This window comes from Colias croceus, chromosome 12, assembly GCF_905220415.1.
Source record: "Colias croceus chromosome 12, ilColCroc2.1".
NCBI classification, from domain to species: Eukaryota; Metazoa; Arthropoda; class Insecta; order Lepidoptera; family Pieridae; genus Colias; species Colias croceus.
In genome coordinates, this window is record NC_059548.1 from 1,592,708 (window position 1) to 1,610,657 (window position 17,950).

The 17,950-nt window shown below is 32.4% G+C and overlaps 1 protein-coding gene across 1 annotated transcript in view; it reads right to left on the reverse strand.

Moving 5' to 3' along the window:
• LOC123696433 (protein kinase C, brain isozyme) overlaps nt 1-17,915 on the reverse strand; it is a 158,516-nt gene extending 140,601 nt beyond the window's left edge. The window contains exon 1 of the mRNA XM_045642590.1: nt 17,604-17,915. Within this exon, the coding sequence (XP_045498546.1) occupies nt 17,604-17,785 (182 nt within the window). The 5' untranslated portion in view covers nt 17,786-17,915. The remainder of the gene's footprint in view (nt 1-17,603) is intronic.
• Between the last annotated feature and the right edge of the window lie 35 nt (nt 17,916-17,950).

Below are 17,950 nucleotides of genomic sequence, written 5' to 3' on the forward strand. Positions count from 1 at the left end.
ACGCGAACCCGATTCAATATTTCTAAACAATATCGAGCCGCGAGGTGGAATATTAAATTACGTTGTTCACTAAATTAGTTGGAAAAGCAACAAAAGATTCGTTTAATGTTTTAAAATTAATTACTTTGTAGCATGCAATAAATTAAAATTTAATTGATTAGTTTAGTTAACATTCAAAATTAGTATATCAATAATTAGAACTGTACATTTTTAACAAAAATCATAATGCGTATTTATTCAGTTTTTCGTGCCTTTGGAAGAAATCTATATACTAATATTATAAAGCTGAAGCTGTTTGTTTGTTTGAATGCGCTAATATCTCAGAAACTACTGGTCCGATTTGAAAAATTATTTCGGTGTTAGATAGCCCATTATAGGCTATATTTCATCACGCTAAGACCAATAGGAGCGAAGCAACGCAGATGAAACCGCGGAGCGCGCTTCAATAGGTACAAGCCTTGAAAAGTTCTAATTCTCTATAACAATAAAATAAACTCTATATAAAAACAAATAAAACCGTCTATCCCAAAGAAAATTTCCATTAAACACAGATATAAATCTCGCTGAACTTCCCTTTCCTTTACGTCCTATCCAATAATTTGGACCTTTTCTTACTGCCTTATAAATTGTTCACGTAGAGATAAACTAACTCGTAACACTAAATCGCAGTTGAAGACAATTTCAATTCGAAACATCTGATATCTATACCTTTCATAAATACATATAATTTAAACGCAAACACTGGGTTCACATACACTCCAAGAAATTAAGATAAAATAAAAAAACAAAGAGCGTGTCCGTTGCATACTTGTCAGAAGTGAAACTTCTTTAGCAAGATTCAAAGATACCAAAATCGTCACCTTACTCCATGACGTGACGATATTGCTATGAAGCGACCTTGAAATTTTACTCTTATCGCGCCTAAAGTAATTTGACTTCAATAAAATAAAACAAGATTTGTTTCTACAAGAATTCATGAACCATATGACCAACCAATGGCGTTCAACCCTTCATTTGCTGCCCTTTCTCGTTGCTGTTTTTATTCAGATGAGTTTCGTTTTAACATCTAAGCGTGTTGTGATCTCCCATAATATGATATGAGTTTAGTAAATATAGATGGATACCTTCTTTCTGTATCAAAATTTCCTTTTACGAGCAACTACTTGTTTATTTCCCTAAACATTCAAATTACAATCCACTCAGTCAATAATCCCTCTTACATTCATGCACTCCTGGTACCATATAAATACAACGTCGTATCTTACATATAAATAAGTCTTATCTTTTGTTACTCTATAAAATCGTTTTATGTGACAAGATGGATCTATAACGGCTTAGATATAACTGTGTCCGACAGTAAACACGGTGTTTTTCATTTTATGTTTATTGTGAATATTCGTCCATGCGCATGTTTGCTTTGGCTATGCCACTTTTGCTAACCTTGTGACCGAAGAAATGTTTGCAAAATAGTGTAATAAAATCAGGAACAGATGAACATTTTGTTACAATACGCTATACAAGTATATTCATTCATTCAGTTATTAGAACTTTTCATTTTTGTTACAGTTTCAGTTAGTTGACTGGAAGATATTACTTAATTGATAAGCCGTCATATTTTTTGTGATAAGATTTATTTCTACATGTTTAAATTTTAATAATTTAGAACAGCTGGAGTGATTTAAATGATTAAATGAAAAAATTAATTGGATTTTTCCCCATTCAGAATTTCCAAATACAAATTAAAAGAGCAAAAATACAGACGAAATTTATGAAGAAATTTCATGAGGTCCGCAGTTCGGTGACTCAGTTAATTAACTAATTATACTTAGTATATTACAAAGTCTGAAACTGTATATAGGGAATGAATAAACATTTAAAATTAAGCTTGTATTTTCATTTATTTGTTTTCCACTGAAATATTTGAGCGAAAGTTTCATATATGTAGCTTGATTAGAAAATAAAAGGTGATCTCTTAAAAATGCGGTAAATAAGAAATCGTCTTAATTTTAGAAATCAATTCATAGAAATCCAATGACAAAATAATACTGAAACTTAACAAAATAAAAATTTTCATGGTATTAATTAGATTAGACAATGTTGAAAAATATGTTTGTAAACTACTCATTTGGTAAATTCGCAAATATTTTACGCAGCCCGTAACCTTTGGAACACGCTATCAAATTTATTCCTAACCTTTCGAGCAATATTAAATTTGGTTCGGCTGAAATATAAGCCCAGGGGACGGATAAATATAGAGTTAATACATAAATTTCTGTATAATGGACAAATTTCTAAAAGCCAATTAGAAATATTAATTAAATTGTTAAAAGTACGTGCATGTGCGCTATCTATGGCGAAAATTAAAACCTTCTGTTGCCCACTGTCTGTATTGTTCTACAAATTGTAAGAATTTATTTGGGTATTTTTTACTTTATACCAGTTTAGAAAAAGTAATTTCCACACTTATGTTAATAAGTATGAAACATACAATGCATTTAAATGGATTCGTACCGTTTCGCGGATATAAATAGATTTTTTGTTTTGAAAATATAAGTTGATATGTTTCAATTTGTCGTCTTGAAAGTATTCACGAAAAACATTCATTAAATAAGCAACACTATACGCTGAGAACAAAAATAAATCACTTTTTATTCATATACTTATTTTAATATTACGTCTTAAAAATTAACTATGAAATCCATTAACCGAACCGAAAGATATCAAAAATACCACATTCAAGGGGAAACTTACCACTAATTCAAGTTTTATGAAATACCCTATCTAAGTTATTAGGGAATTGATAAAGTTATCTCATTAACCTAGATTGGCACTAAAATCGAACTGTTCCCAACTCATACCTTATTGAAAGTACCATCTATTAGACTATTAGAGCAACGTTAACCAACTTTACTCAAGTAACTAAAATTAATTCACTGAATATCACAATTTAAACATAATTTAACGAGTTAAAACATGCAATAAAACTTCAAATATCACCCACGTTTTGAGGATTTTTGAACAATTTTTTGACGTGACAACGTCTTATAATTCGATAAAGCCGGCTGCACGCACGAAAAAACATGACTCATGCGGCGTTACCTCGCTCTGACTCATCTGAGGCGTTCCATGTAAGGCTTGAAGTGCGAGCGAGAGCGCGGAACGAGCGACAAAGAAGCATAATCGGACGTTGTCACGTTCAACTATCGTCAGTAAACCGACTTTACAGACAACCAATTTTTTTTTTTTAATAAGCATAATAACAGTTCTGTATTCAATAAGATAAAATATAAAAATGTATAGTGTAGGCACTTAAATAGAAAGAGTAGAGAAAATTAGATCACTCAGGTTTTGGCTTTTGGAGTGACCTAATTGGGTACGGCCTACAAAATAATAATGTGAAGCGAAAGATAGAAGATTTTTGATAAATTATTCAATATTCTCTAGAGCACAACATTTTCTCTACAGCTTTATTATAAAAATATTTTTTTTACGTTCCAAGGACGGGATAAACAACACTTTTTCAAAGTGACATTATATCTCTATCTGGATTTTCTATTCATCACAATTGCAGACGGTTGCCAATAAAGAGATTAAGTGATACATTACATAACATACAAATCTTTTAACATCTTAATTATGTTGTGAATGGAAAACTTTTATTAATTAGATACACTGTCTTATATTAAAGTTTTAATAATCACTACTTTGTTTCTTACATTAGTTTCACACAGGAACAATAAGATATGTCATTGGGCAAAATTAATTAAAACCTCTCTAATACAAACAAATTCAAATACGTTATTTTCGCGACAATATTCATACGATTTCTAACCCAAGCATTTTATTTAAAGAAACCCCCTTAAAAATTATCTCGCATATATACGAAGCTTTACACAGAACGGAACAAAAGGCAGGAGATATAGCAATTACTCCACCGCACTTATACCTAATCCTACCATTTCCTAGATCTAGACAGCTCAAACGGAAGGCGAACACCTGTTAAAACAAACCGCATTGCTCTGTGCTCGTAATTGTTTACGTTACCTTATAATATTGTTGGAATGTTATATGTATAGAGAATGGAAGTATAGGTCGATTGTCTTTGGGTTTCCTTTTGTTTGTTAATGTGAGCGGTGTACGCTTTTGATTTTAAATTATCAGTTTAATTCTCTATGTATTCCTTACGATTTTTATTAAAATTTTATTTTTACGACAGAGCGAGCAATAAACGAATCATTTTGTCTTGTTGTGGTGATATATTTTCATCCTTGTCCAATACCAGCCATAACTTTCGGAGACATCTCGTCTAGAAGGCCCTAAATCCTAATTGAAGTATTATTGTTTACGATATATCAACGATTTATTTGCTTAGGTACCTATATTGTTAAATATCATTCCAATGATATACTATTTCTACGATTTCTGTCTTGTCTATAAAATGTCGTGTAAAACTGATATAAAAATATTAATACAATCGCAAAATTTATTGTATTTATCGCATCATGTATTTTACTTTTTCACGTAATCTTTATAATTAAATTAGCTTATAGCATATAATATAGATAAGAACAAAGCCGCGGCCTACACCTACTTCTGTACATGTCCAACGGTACCTAATCAACATGTCACTAGGACATCATACAAACGCAGAATATGATTTCAATACGTAGGTATGATTGATCTCGGTGATAAGCAAATCACCAATCAGTTACAGTAATAGATATGTATCGCGTATTACTTGTATATACTATAAGGTAATTAATATATCTGTTTAGTTTACGAGTAATTACAATGGACATAACGTTTTGTGTATGTTTAAATTACGGTTGCATTACACATAATAAATGGTTTTTGCATTGTAGTTTAATATTTAATATTTTAGTACTTGGCCAAAATAATTCGCACATTGAGGTTTTATTACTGCTAATGACTTATATAATTTTATCATAATTTGCCAAAACCATTTTCATTTAATCAACGAGTTATTAAAGCATAATTCAATACTTAATTGATGTAGTACATGAAGTATTCATAATTACAACTAACGAATAATTTCTGGAATACCGTAGAAGTTTCTAGATATTTTACACAAAGTTTTCCATTGACCGACGTACTTGACCCGCAATCAACGATCTCTTCTAACTTCTAGGTATTCTATTTTTTTAATAACTTGACGGAAAATACATTGTTTTGATATAAGAAATACATTTTTGTCTATCGCTATGTGTATTTTTTATTAAGTAGGTAGGTATATTAAATATGAGCACCAAGAATAATCCTTAATTCTTCGTCATCATCATAACTACCATCTATGGCATACTACCAAAGATCTACTACTCTTCCTAGCCAATAATATTAACTTCCCTTCAACCCTCCACATTTCATGCAATCCTAGTACACAAACATACCACCTACACCTAAACCAACACCAATCTATCCGAGACGTATTCTATCCCGACATTTATTCCTGTACCTACCTACAATTAATATTCCAAACAAAACCAAAGTAACGAACCATTTCGTTTTATTTTAAAAGATTGACTCGTCTTCAGACTGTTTTACGTTTATTTGATTTATGCGCTGTCTCGGTTTTAGTGTGACTGACCACATTTGCTGTTTGTTGCGTTATGTCTTCTTTCCCAGTTTAATGTATTCATTTAGATGCTCTGATTTGTATAGAACTAAGGGGAATTTTACAGGGTTTCATTAATTTCATTGTTAATACAGCTTTCACCGCATAAGTGTACCATATTAAGCTATAGATGTCATATTTCCAAAAGTAGTAATCGTTTACTGAATTGTCTACATGATACCTAATTAAAATTTTTTTTTATGTCAGAGCAAGCAAAGAGGCAACAGAGATGGTAGGAATTGTTTCTCTCAGTAGTCAGTATCTCTAAATTATTTTTATCACTATTGTGGGTATGTAATGCGTCATTACGCATTATTTCTAATCCATCACGTTCGTACGATATCTTATTGTCAAAACAACAAACTTGTACAATGGATTGTTTCGTTGTTTTTCATTTGTAAACATTATGAACCGATATTGGGTTTCTCCTAAATTACCATAAACTCTCATAAATAACAGACGTACCTTTCAAATACTCTGGAAACAGAATTCTCAATAATATATCACTACTTCTATCTTCAGAAGTATAACTGCACATGCAATCAATACTAGAACACACATGATCCTAACAATGCAACAGCCTCTAATCTATTTATAAAACCTTGCCAAATTCCAAATGTACTACGTATCTATTTAGGGAGCTCGTAAGTACCATATGATGGCACTTAATATGCGATCGCCGGCGGCACACCATATGTGAAGTGTAAATAATGGCACCGCATCAGCAGATCGTGCGGACTCCGGCGGCGTTCTGTGCGCCTGGTACATTTTATGGCGAGATAAGAGTTTGCGTGGACCTTTTGTGACCATGTTTACTTATTTTTATTAATTAATTATCTATTAAATAATTTCTCAAGTCTTAAAGGTAGCAAATATAATTCAATAGGTTTTTAGCTTGTTAAAATGTCTCACACAGTCACATACAGGGAAATGGGGAGATACTTTTCTACAATCTCTATGGAGTCAGGAACAGGAAAATCCTCATCCTGGTTTCTAATTCGTTTTAAATGCCCTATCGGTGGTACCTAAGAATAGGTCAATCTTCCTCAGATGTAGCAGTCCATTCCTTTTTACGTCTTATCATTCAGATTTATTTCTCGATACCTGCTCTAATTTGAGAAAATTAAAGGCTTTTAAATATTTATGACATTGCATTGGCTAGATTTTGTTTGGAAAGGACATAAAAGAGAGACAAATAAATGGACATTTATACTCTCAGTACAGATGCAAAATTTGATTTCAGATTAGATAAATATATTTTTCCTTAGTTAACTTTAACTCTAAATTATTTTTATCTACACTTATTTCATTACGAACAAAATGCATTATTCATCATCATCATCATCATCATCCTCAGCCCATATACGATCCCACTGCTGGGACTCGGGCCTCCTATGAGGGTACAGGCCATAATCCACCACGCTGGCCAAGTGCGGGTTGGCGGATGACACATGTCGTCGAACTTTTTAATTCTTCGACATGTCGGTTACCTCACGATGTTTTCCTTCACCGTTCGAGCAGTGGTGATGTTACAAGATGCGCAGCTAAATTGAAAAATCAATTTATTTCCTGCGTGCTCGCCTGGTCTCGAACCCCGGACTTATCGATTCAAAGTCCGAGGTCTCACCACTGAGCCACCACTGCTCTAATGCATATTGCATTATTACGTTCAGCAAAATATTCAAGTGACCTTCGAATAAACTAAATCAGCTGATAATGTAGTTATTCGTAATAGGGGTTACACTGTAGAAACAAATATAGATTACACAGTCAAATGAACTATTGCGTAGTTTTGGGAGCCATTGTTACCTATTTGCATATAAAATGTATTGTTTCTTATTGTATTCTAATATCAACTTATTCCTTTATTAGTAAATGGTATCTAATGAAATCCTGTTTTATATTTTACTAGCCGTGTCCCGCGGTTTCACACGCATTTCTCCGTTCCTTTTGGTTTAAGCGTATTATTATAGCCTTTTCGATAAATGGACTATCTAACAGTGAAACATTTTTCATATCGGGCCCGCGATTCCTGAGATTAAAACAAATAAACAAACTCTTCAGCTTTATAATAGGTACCTATAGCAAAGACTAGTAATCTATTAGGTGGATTTTATATTGAAAATATTAATCTCTTTCAACTGATCGGATTAATACCTTTATAAGGAGTCACTTTTTTAATTTCGTTTTCTGCAGCGATATAGTTCTAAACATAAATATAAGGAACCAACATAAGGTGGCCTCTAGACTTGTTATATTTCATTTTTTCTTTATGTATTTTCTCAGTTTATAACGTGCTAAATACAAATAGTTAATTTACACGTCGTCACTAGAGAACAAAGAGGAGCACGCATCGCTGATCTGTTACCGGTTATACATTAACAGAACGTGAATAAGGACTGGATTTGTAACTGTTTCGTATTTATTTTGTAGTTTTAGCAAAATTGTTTATTATTTATTTATTTTTGTCGTTGTGAATTGCTCTCATATACAATGTTGATGGTTATTGGACAAACTGACTGATATATTTAATATAATAATTTTAAATCTATAATGCTAAATAATAGTAACTCGCCATTTATATATACATAGCACAATAAAATACTCAACCACTTCCCAAATTTCGAACTTTATCAAAACTTACCATTCCTAGCATCTACGTAACTGTAAAAAATTATCAGTACCTAACAAACGTCGAACACCATTTCAACATATCATATTTCCTCACCAACAAACATGACCATCTCTCACCATATCGATCGAAAAGCTGCATCCACGAGCCGACCTCACAAATCCAGGGGTCAAGAACGAGAGATGTTTCGCTGTTATGCCGTGGCCACATCAGCGCGACGACTTCGAGTGGATTGTGGATGTCGAATTATAGAATTGACCACCATGATGTCTAAAAGCAGTATTATTTCCAGTGTCGAATATTTCTAAATTAATCAGTATAGTTCCTGCTATAAAGGTCTATCAATTAATTTCCCACTCTGGAACAAATAATACTACTACTTTGCATCATAGTATATCAGAAGCACCGGCTCTCGAATAAAAAATGAATTATCAAAATCGGTTTACCCATTCGTCTAATGTAAGCAAGAACATCGCGTATACTTTACGATGTTTATAGCGCCGCAAATCGACACTAATCTTCGCTAGTCTTGCCTCAGCATAACGCGTATATTCAGATGAATTTAGAGGCCCCTCGAGATGGCGGAGCTTTTAGGCCTCCGGCTAACGATGTTAATTAGAAACTGCTTCCAGCTAAAAGTAATCTTAACAAGTGAAAAGTTTTTTTTAATCCTCGGCGATCTGCCGCGAGGCACGGTCTAAATAGTAAACGGAATGTTGAGCTAAATAAATAGAATCACAAAAAATACGCAATTAACTTAAATACCAATTTGCCTAAAGACAATACTGATAAAGTGGTGAACATAAAGTAAACTACTAAATGTGTAATAATACAATATTTAAACCATGATGATAAAAACAATAATTAATTCAACACAAAATCCTTCTTATGTGAGTATATTATTATTAATCATAATACATATAAACACATCATCCATGACATTGTACTATAAAAAATATTGAATTCCCATTAGCCTAAACTTGCTATTAAACTGGTTCACCCACAAAAACCGAAGGCCGCGACCGGTTATCTCTACACACAATTATAACAACGTAATCTATATCACCGGTACATGCGTGACTCATTAGCCTAACATTACATCACATAGATAGCAAATCTGGAAGCACGTATATATGCACTTTCCGACCGTGTCAGTTTTTGCATCCAAATTAAGTGCAAAGCTCCACTTTAAACAGGTATCAAAGATCGCGCCAGTGACCAAAGGATTTAAATTATGGAAAGAATTTAATTAAATCAAGCATTCTCGTAATGAAAATTACTGGAACGTTTTATTAACGTTTACAATATTCAGTTTTATAATGATACGCATCTACTAAGTAAGATTCATATTGAATTGTAATCTAACACTGAAAATCAAATCTAAAAGTCTTTATATTATAGTTCAAGTAACAAAACACGACACGCTTACTAAGAACAAATTCATACACTTGTCGTATCTAGTACTTAGTAGTGTACCATCTACGTTATATTGTTAGAGTACTGATCAAGATAGATCGCTGTGGAGACAGCTCGACATGTGACTGAAATTCATCTCCTAAGCGATGTTCGACGAATTAGAGACGTAACGTTAAAATTGGCCTCACTGTTATACGGTGATGATAAAATTAGTGGGTGTCTATCCTAACGATTATATATGGCAATTTTTTTTTTCGTTTTTTGCGGGTTTTTATACATGAAGGGAATATGAAAATGCGGAAGATACAGTAAATATTAAAAAGATTATATCTACAAAATTATAGCAACAACTTTGGCAATATATTAAGGCTCAGAATCTGCTTACTCCTGACGCCCTACATTCAGTACCTATTCCAATACAGCTAAATCACCCTATCTCTCCATACGTACAAAATTTATCACTCACAACATTCTAAATTCAACAGTAAAACTACAAGCAATAATTTAACTAATCATGTCGCACATCACCCACTCATTAGTCAAACAGAGATGAATCACCGAGATAACACTACGACTTAACACTCGCATGCTAATTTACGAGAGCACTCCGCGATGACATTTAATTAACTATCTAGCTTTGAATCTAAAGCCTAGACTGAATGCAACAAAAACACCGAGCCCATATTCAGATTGTATCTCTTGCCATATGAGGATGCCATATAACAAGATGCTTTGAATTCCGTATAAGTCGAACATTACTACTGCACTGGGCTAACTAATTCTATTGACGCACTGAAGGACCTCGTCATCTTGACAGACATACATTTTTTGGTTGGACTAACTGTTCTCTTGGTCTTGTGATAAGATCCTTATTATAATAAACACAACAACGTCCTAAGTACAGAGATTGTTGACCTGAAGAAGTAGTTGACAAACCTAATCACGGAAAGAGAACTTACTCCTAAGAAAAAAAGTCCACATAAAACATTTATGATATTTTATTATTTTAAAGTACCTACATTACCATTTTCTGCAGATTTATTACTTATCTATATCTTATCTGTATGGCGTAATGTAATTGCCTTGTTGTACAAAATTTGTATACTACTTGTAATAACAAGCCTAAGCTACCTTTTATGTATGAATAAATAAGAATAAAACCTAAAATATTAACTGATACTTCAGAAAACGTAACGTGTGCTCACTAATTTAGGGATAACACCACAAATGTTTGTGCCTATCTGTGTCAATTCCAATTTGTGAACCTAATAAAAATAAAAATAAATCTTTGAATCTTTAAATCAATTTACGGGAGATCCTTCCTATATTTTTTAGGACCTGCCAGCAGTTGAACATTTAAAGTACCCATTTGCTAATGCATCAAATTGGTCGAACGACAACACTTCACTTTCAGATCATCATTGCCATGGACAGAGAGAAATACAGTCGTAACCGCGAATAGAAATTAATCAATCCGACTCCGTGATCGATAGTTCCGAACGGCAGAGTCATCTGGGAACCATTAAATATCTTACCTTTAAGGATATTCACTTCGTCATTTGATCATTTTGTGCCGCGATAAGAAAACGGGATAAACCTAATATGACTCGGGGATATTATGGAAATAGAATTTATCTCGTATAATTCAACATGTTAGCTTTTTTCGTTATTGTTTTGAGCTTTGAGACCTCTTTGTCAAGAGCGACTCTAGGCACAAGAATATTGTGTAAATATAAATAGTAAATAGTTGATTGAATCCATCAGGTAAGAGTTGAATCCATCAGGTTTCTCCTAAAAATTACCTTGTTTTTAATATTTCACGCCACAATTGTACGTTGGTTTGGCAATTTATAAAATTTTTGCTTTTTAGTTCCTTTACTAGCTTATAACTTATAATTTACATCTACATCCAGCTCGAAGGACCAAAACGTAAAAGAAAATTTATAGTATTTGTACGAATACTGTTATTTTTTTTATCTTAATTCTTTACAAATTAACGAAGTTCACCGTGTTCTCGCAACTTGCTCGAATTTCCAACGCAAAAATAACTACAAACAAAAATCAAGGAATGTTATAGCCAAAAAACGTGTACAACAAAATATTTAATAAATAAATGGAAGAAACGACTCCGCCCCCTCGTTATTAGTTAAATTGTGAATATTTTTCCTGTTTGCCCGCCGCGGGCACTAAGTATGATTAAACAACAAACGGCAATGACAGGATAAATAAAGATTTTTATACATCACCGAGTAACATCAAAGTGTTTTTTGTGTTCAACATTTTTTGTATGAAAATATTCATTTTGGTGATTAATTGGAGATGGATTTAATGATTATAATTGGTTATTTATGGAGATATCATACAAGTGAAGTTTATTTATGAATCGCGATGCAGGATCAATTTCCTACCGAGTTTAATTTAGGATAGGTATAATTGATACAACAATATGATCTTTTTCTTCGTTAGTTTATCTTTTAATAATATGAAGAACAAATACAAGCAATGATAGAGCTTCCATTCTTTATATATGTTAAAAGGTGGGCAGACCTAGCAACTCCGAACAAAACATCCCAAACTATTTAATTTATCCAGACAGTACACATACACCATAATTCATACAACATCCTCATCACAAGTGTCAATGACCCGCGAAACGATACGCAAAAGCAGTTTCCACAAATTAAAATATCTCACATCAAAAGAGATGTTTATGGTTCACTCATTAGCGGTAGTATTGTTCACATGAAACGTGCGCGTGCGTTTATTGGAGTCCATTTAAATTGATGGTGATGACTTCACTGTGTTGCGAATTAATTGGACCGTCTCGTGTATCCTTTCTTAATACTATCTTTAATACAATATATTAAGAGAAACTTCCTTTTAGAATGTAGGTCCACTTGTTAGAAGCAATTATTATCTCATGGTGTATATAATTTCTTCTTTTTATTTTATTAATTCCTGCGCATTATTCATATTTTATGGGTGTTAACTGATAACATTATTATCCAGGACTTGACACTTTTTTATCCCATAAAATATAAGGAATATTAAGTACATAATATTTTATTTTTAAATTATTAAGGAAAGGAAACTGTTATCGTACGTATTATAATAATAATTAATTTACATAATTATTACAAGTTTTACACTTATCACAATTAATAATAATTTCTAAACGAGCTACATTCATTTTCTCACCTTTTTGTAAATTACGTTTAAGAAGTGTTTATTTTTAATTATTAAATTTTAAGGTTCGTAATTTAAAAATTAATCTATAAATACGAAGAGCAACGGTCGGTCTGTACATTATTTGTTAGGCTTTCACGATTTAACTTTTATTGAAATGAATGAAAATAGGTGAAAGGTACGTACATACTCTACGTACTCTCTTCTAAATAAACCCCTTAAGGCTTTGATTTATAGTTGGATGAAATAGAAGTATAAAAATTTGACCACCCCGTCCGCGAGCAAAACCGCGGGGCGTAGTTACTACGAAACTAAAGCAAAATCAAAATTAATTAATTTTAATGCCGATTTAATTACGGAAACATAACCTACTTGAACACCACACTCTTAACAAATTTACCTTGGTCAACAAACAGTTGAATAATTGCCGTAATTATCTAAATTTAGCTATTTTCCGCTTAAATACATAACAATAAACATCGTCTGAAACGTTAGAATATGTTCGTGAGACGGATAATAACTGCAGCAAAACGTATTTAACGTCTTATTTATATTGATTTTCTGTATATTTTCACAATAAATTTTAATGTGAAATGTTGGTTGGAATCATCATTGTAATGGAAAATCCCGTTCCTGTGGGATTGCCGGGATAAAAAGTAGCCTATGTCTTATTCTGGGTCTTCAGCTACCTACATACCTACCAAATTTAATCGTGATCGGTTCAGTAGTAAGCATGCTCGGGCCGCGCGTGCTCAGGCGTCTCCACTTGAGCGGCTCGGCCAAATGAGCCGCTCATTCGCCTGAGCATGCTCAAGTGGAAACAAGGCTTAAGAGTAACAAACATTCATCCATCCATTCTCACAAAAATTTCAACCATTTCTTATTTATAAAGCCTTGTTTCCACTTGAGCATGCTCAGGCGAATGAGCGGCTCATTTGGCCGAGCTGCTCAAGTGGAAACAAGGCTTAATATTAGTATGATAGATAAGTTTGTTTTGATATTTTAATCTAGTTGAATCGCACGACAATTATAGACAAGTTAGTAATAATGGTTAATAGGTAATATTATCTGTTTGTTTGAGGATAATATATTTCAATTATATCCAGTATCCTTGTATTAATAATTTAATAGTAAGTAATATTAATTTAATTATTACTGGTCTTGACCTATACGAATTCTTATAAATGCGTAGAATATTATTATGATAAGAAATATTATGTAGAATTTTATGTAGGTACCTATAGCTTTTTTATTTATAGAGCCTCTAATGAGAAATAAGAAATCTAATGTTAATAATCATAAGGCATATTGATTGACCTTTTGAATTGTAATGTAGTTATGTATGTAATTAATTTTTATTTGTCTATTTTACTATGTTCAATTAATGAAAGGTTTACTCTCGCATTTTAAATCTTATATATAAAAATGAATCCCAAAATGTGTTGGTAAGCGCATAACTTGAGAACGGCTTAACCGATTTCGTTAATTCTTTTTTTATAATATTTCTTGAAGTTCGAGGATGGTTCTTATGTAGAGAAAACGTGAATATGTACCACGGGCGAAGCCGGGGCGGACCGCTAGTTTAATATATTTTTGGCATCGTTCAAAGACAACAAGATTTTACACAAAAAAATAGCTACTAACTAGGTGGATCTTTCTAACAGTCTAAATTCTATGAACCTATTATTTACATTTTTAATTTTTTTCTTATATAGATGTAATTAAATAATAATCATTAATATACACGATAAATATTGTATCCTAATATATAGTTTAAAAATTGTAAGTACTAAAACGTCGTCTAGACATTGTTTACCACGTGTTTAATAGATACGTTGTTAAAATTACCCCATTCATGTTTAAAACTAAGCAATATCTGTCTGAATGTTGCTATGAATATAAATCACGCCTTAGATAAATAAGAAACGATATTTTTATTAGCATTTCACAAGTCAGCGGCTCTTTTGTGATATTTTTGTTGTATGAATGAGCTTACTGATTTATTTAAGTGGACACATTCTTTTACTGCGATTTTCATATTATTTTACCACAGTGAAAATCTATTTTTGACGGGTTGACAATAATATCATGTTCAGATATTTTCTTTTCTATTTTCTAAATTAATAGCAAAAGTTACTCGACCGATTTTACCAGTTTTTTTTTCAGATTTTCATCGTTACCAAGAAGTATATTTCGGCATCGAAGCCGGGTTAAACGGCTAGTATATAAATTAAAAGGAATATAGAATCTATTGACTATTGAGTATGCATTTGACGTTAGGCTAATGGAATAGGTTCTTGTGTTTGCAGATATTTCTATGTACATACAAAACATACTCTACCGTGATTGCCTAGTACTCTCTTATTGAAATTGGCTCCCAAACCAATCTCTACCTAGAAACTGATTACTCCACTTCTGTATTCATGTACTGCTTTCGCAAACAGTTTCGAACATTAATTTAAATAACATAATTTAATAAAGCGTATGACTTTATGAGATTACTTGAACATTATGACGTTATTCCAACCTACGGTTTAACTGACGTGAATTGGAAACTGTAGGCTATATTATACTAGGCCGTAGATTATCTAGGTTTAAAATAGAATCCAAACATTTTTGTTTAAAATCACAACAAACGCACATTTATAGATTTAAAAATTATATATTTTTTCGTTCTCATGCCACGATCACAGCATTCCTGTTTGTATTAATTAATATGATATTAATACCATATGCCCTATGTGTATTCAGAAAGAAAGCTGGAAACTTATAAGCGCTTACCAGCGCTAAAAATTTTTTTGGTCTGCTTCAACCTGCCGACCTACCTTTGTGTAGAACGAACCAGCGCTGACAAGCGCCGATAAGCGCTTATAAGTTTCCAATTTTCTTTGTGAATACGCCCATATCCTCCGCTTTCATGCACTTGGGGTTTTCTTATTCTTAGAAAAACGATCCTCTTTCATGATCTTCGAATGTTTTCAGTTAAAATTTGACCCAAATCTTTGCCGCGCTAGCGTAAAAGCGTAACCGACAGACAGACGAAAATTCGCATACATAATTCATCATCAGCCCATATACGTTCCCACTGTTGGGACACGGTCTCCTATGAGGGTACAGGCCATAATCCACCACGCTGGCCAAGTGCGGGTTGGCGGATGAAGCATGTCGTCAAACGTTGGATTCTTCGACATAGGTACTTACATAATTGTACAGATAATATTATTACAATTCAAAAACTGAACTTTAAAGACGAATTATCAATGTTACTAAAATAAATCCACATCTACCGGAAGTGCAGTGGTCAGGCGGGATTACGAGACAACATGTGATAAATACCAAATTGACAGGCTAATTCAAATAAACAGCTGTTGGCTGGGATTTGGTCATGTCACTATGAATAATAGTTATCATAATAGTTATTTGGCTTTTATCACAAGAGTTTCGTTAATATTTAATACAAGATAACTGAGAATTTTTTTTGTGATTGAATTTTTTATATTTCTTAAAAATTTCTCATTTACAAAGGCATTTGAATCCTAAAGCTAAATTTTATACTATAGATATAAATATGTAATTGAATGATATATTATAAAAAAATCATTTTCATTTTGTTATATTTTTACGAAGCATATGAATATTGGTTACAGAAAAAAATCAAAATGAAGTGATTTCACACCACGTTTAAATTATCCGAGTTCTTCTTCATGTCACTTTATTCCCATTATTTGGTATTTACTCTTTATTATACAAATATGTGATTTTTATTTATTAAAAGTAGTATTTAGTAATTATTACATCTGTATAAATTAATAAAATACCTATATCTTGTATTTCCATATTTTTAAGTAAGTTTGAATTAAGTATCAGTAATTGTTTGATTTTGACCACGGTAAAGGTTTGTTGGAGCATAAGCTTTTCCATGGAAGGATTTATACTTTTTGTTTTTAATATCTGAGCAATTGTTACAATAATTGTTAGTTTTATAACATGGAGTAAAAGCACATTAACTTTTTTAAGAGTTTAAGAGTTTATTTTTTACTTTTCTGAAATTATTTATTTCTTTTAATTTAAGTTGGTCTTTTAAAGAGAAAAGAGGGATATTTGTTGATTTTTTTGTATTAGTGGTAGGTACTATATGCAATGACTTAGGTATATTATAGCATCACAGTTATTATTTTAGTTTGTATTAAGTAAATACCTACCTATATCATATACAGATTTAAAATTGATAAGGAGACTGGTCTTACATTACCTGATGATTTTGAATTTAAATTGAACCTACCCTATTTTAAAGATACAATAATTAATAACTTTGTATGAAATGAGAAATTCTGGTAAGATATAAAATTTTCTTATTAGAGTCTAGGTATTTATAATTTTGTTACAAACATTTATACAAAACAATAAAAAATATTATAAGGTGTGTGCCGTTGACGCAAGCACAAATATAATTCGTTAATCTTATGTACACAAAATTTCTTAACGTCGTGCGTCAAAACATTAAAAGATCGCGTAATATTTAATAGTAACAAGCGTAATATAAATAATTGTTCTGAACAATGTTATAGGAACGTACGCCCGCGTAACTAATACATTTTATGACCGCCCTGCACCATAATAAGACGTTATCACAGTTCACAAGGAAACCGAGCATTGATCCCAACGCGCCTTCCCATTGTAAACATTGACTATTTTTAATTTACCTTAAGATATCAAACGAACAGAAATAACACTCACCATATGAAGTCTTTGCAGTGGGAACAGAATGTCGGCTGCTTGAAGAACCTCGGCATAAACTTGTGGTCTTTCACCAGGTAAACATTCTTCTTCTTCAGGGCACCCTTGCGGCCTCGAAGCTTAAACGCCTGCCCCGCCTTAAGATCAGTTCCGTCATCACAAGCAGTATCATCGTCCGCCATAGCTAGAAGCTAGCGAATGACCGCCGGTGCAATCGGAAACAATTAATGTCTCACAATATTACGCCAGTTACAATGAATCCCGCACGAACGAACGAACGACCGCTCTCAACGGAACGTCATTGCAATTTGTAAATTGACAACCCACTAATGACAGACGACATTGCT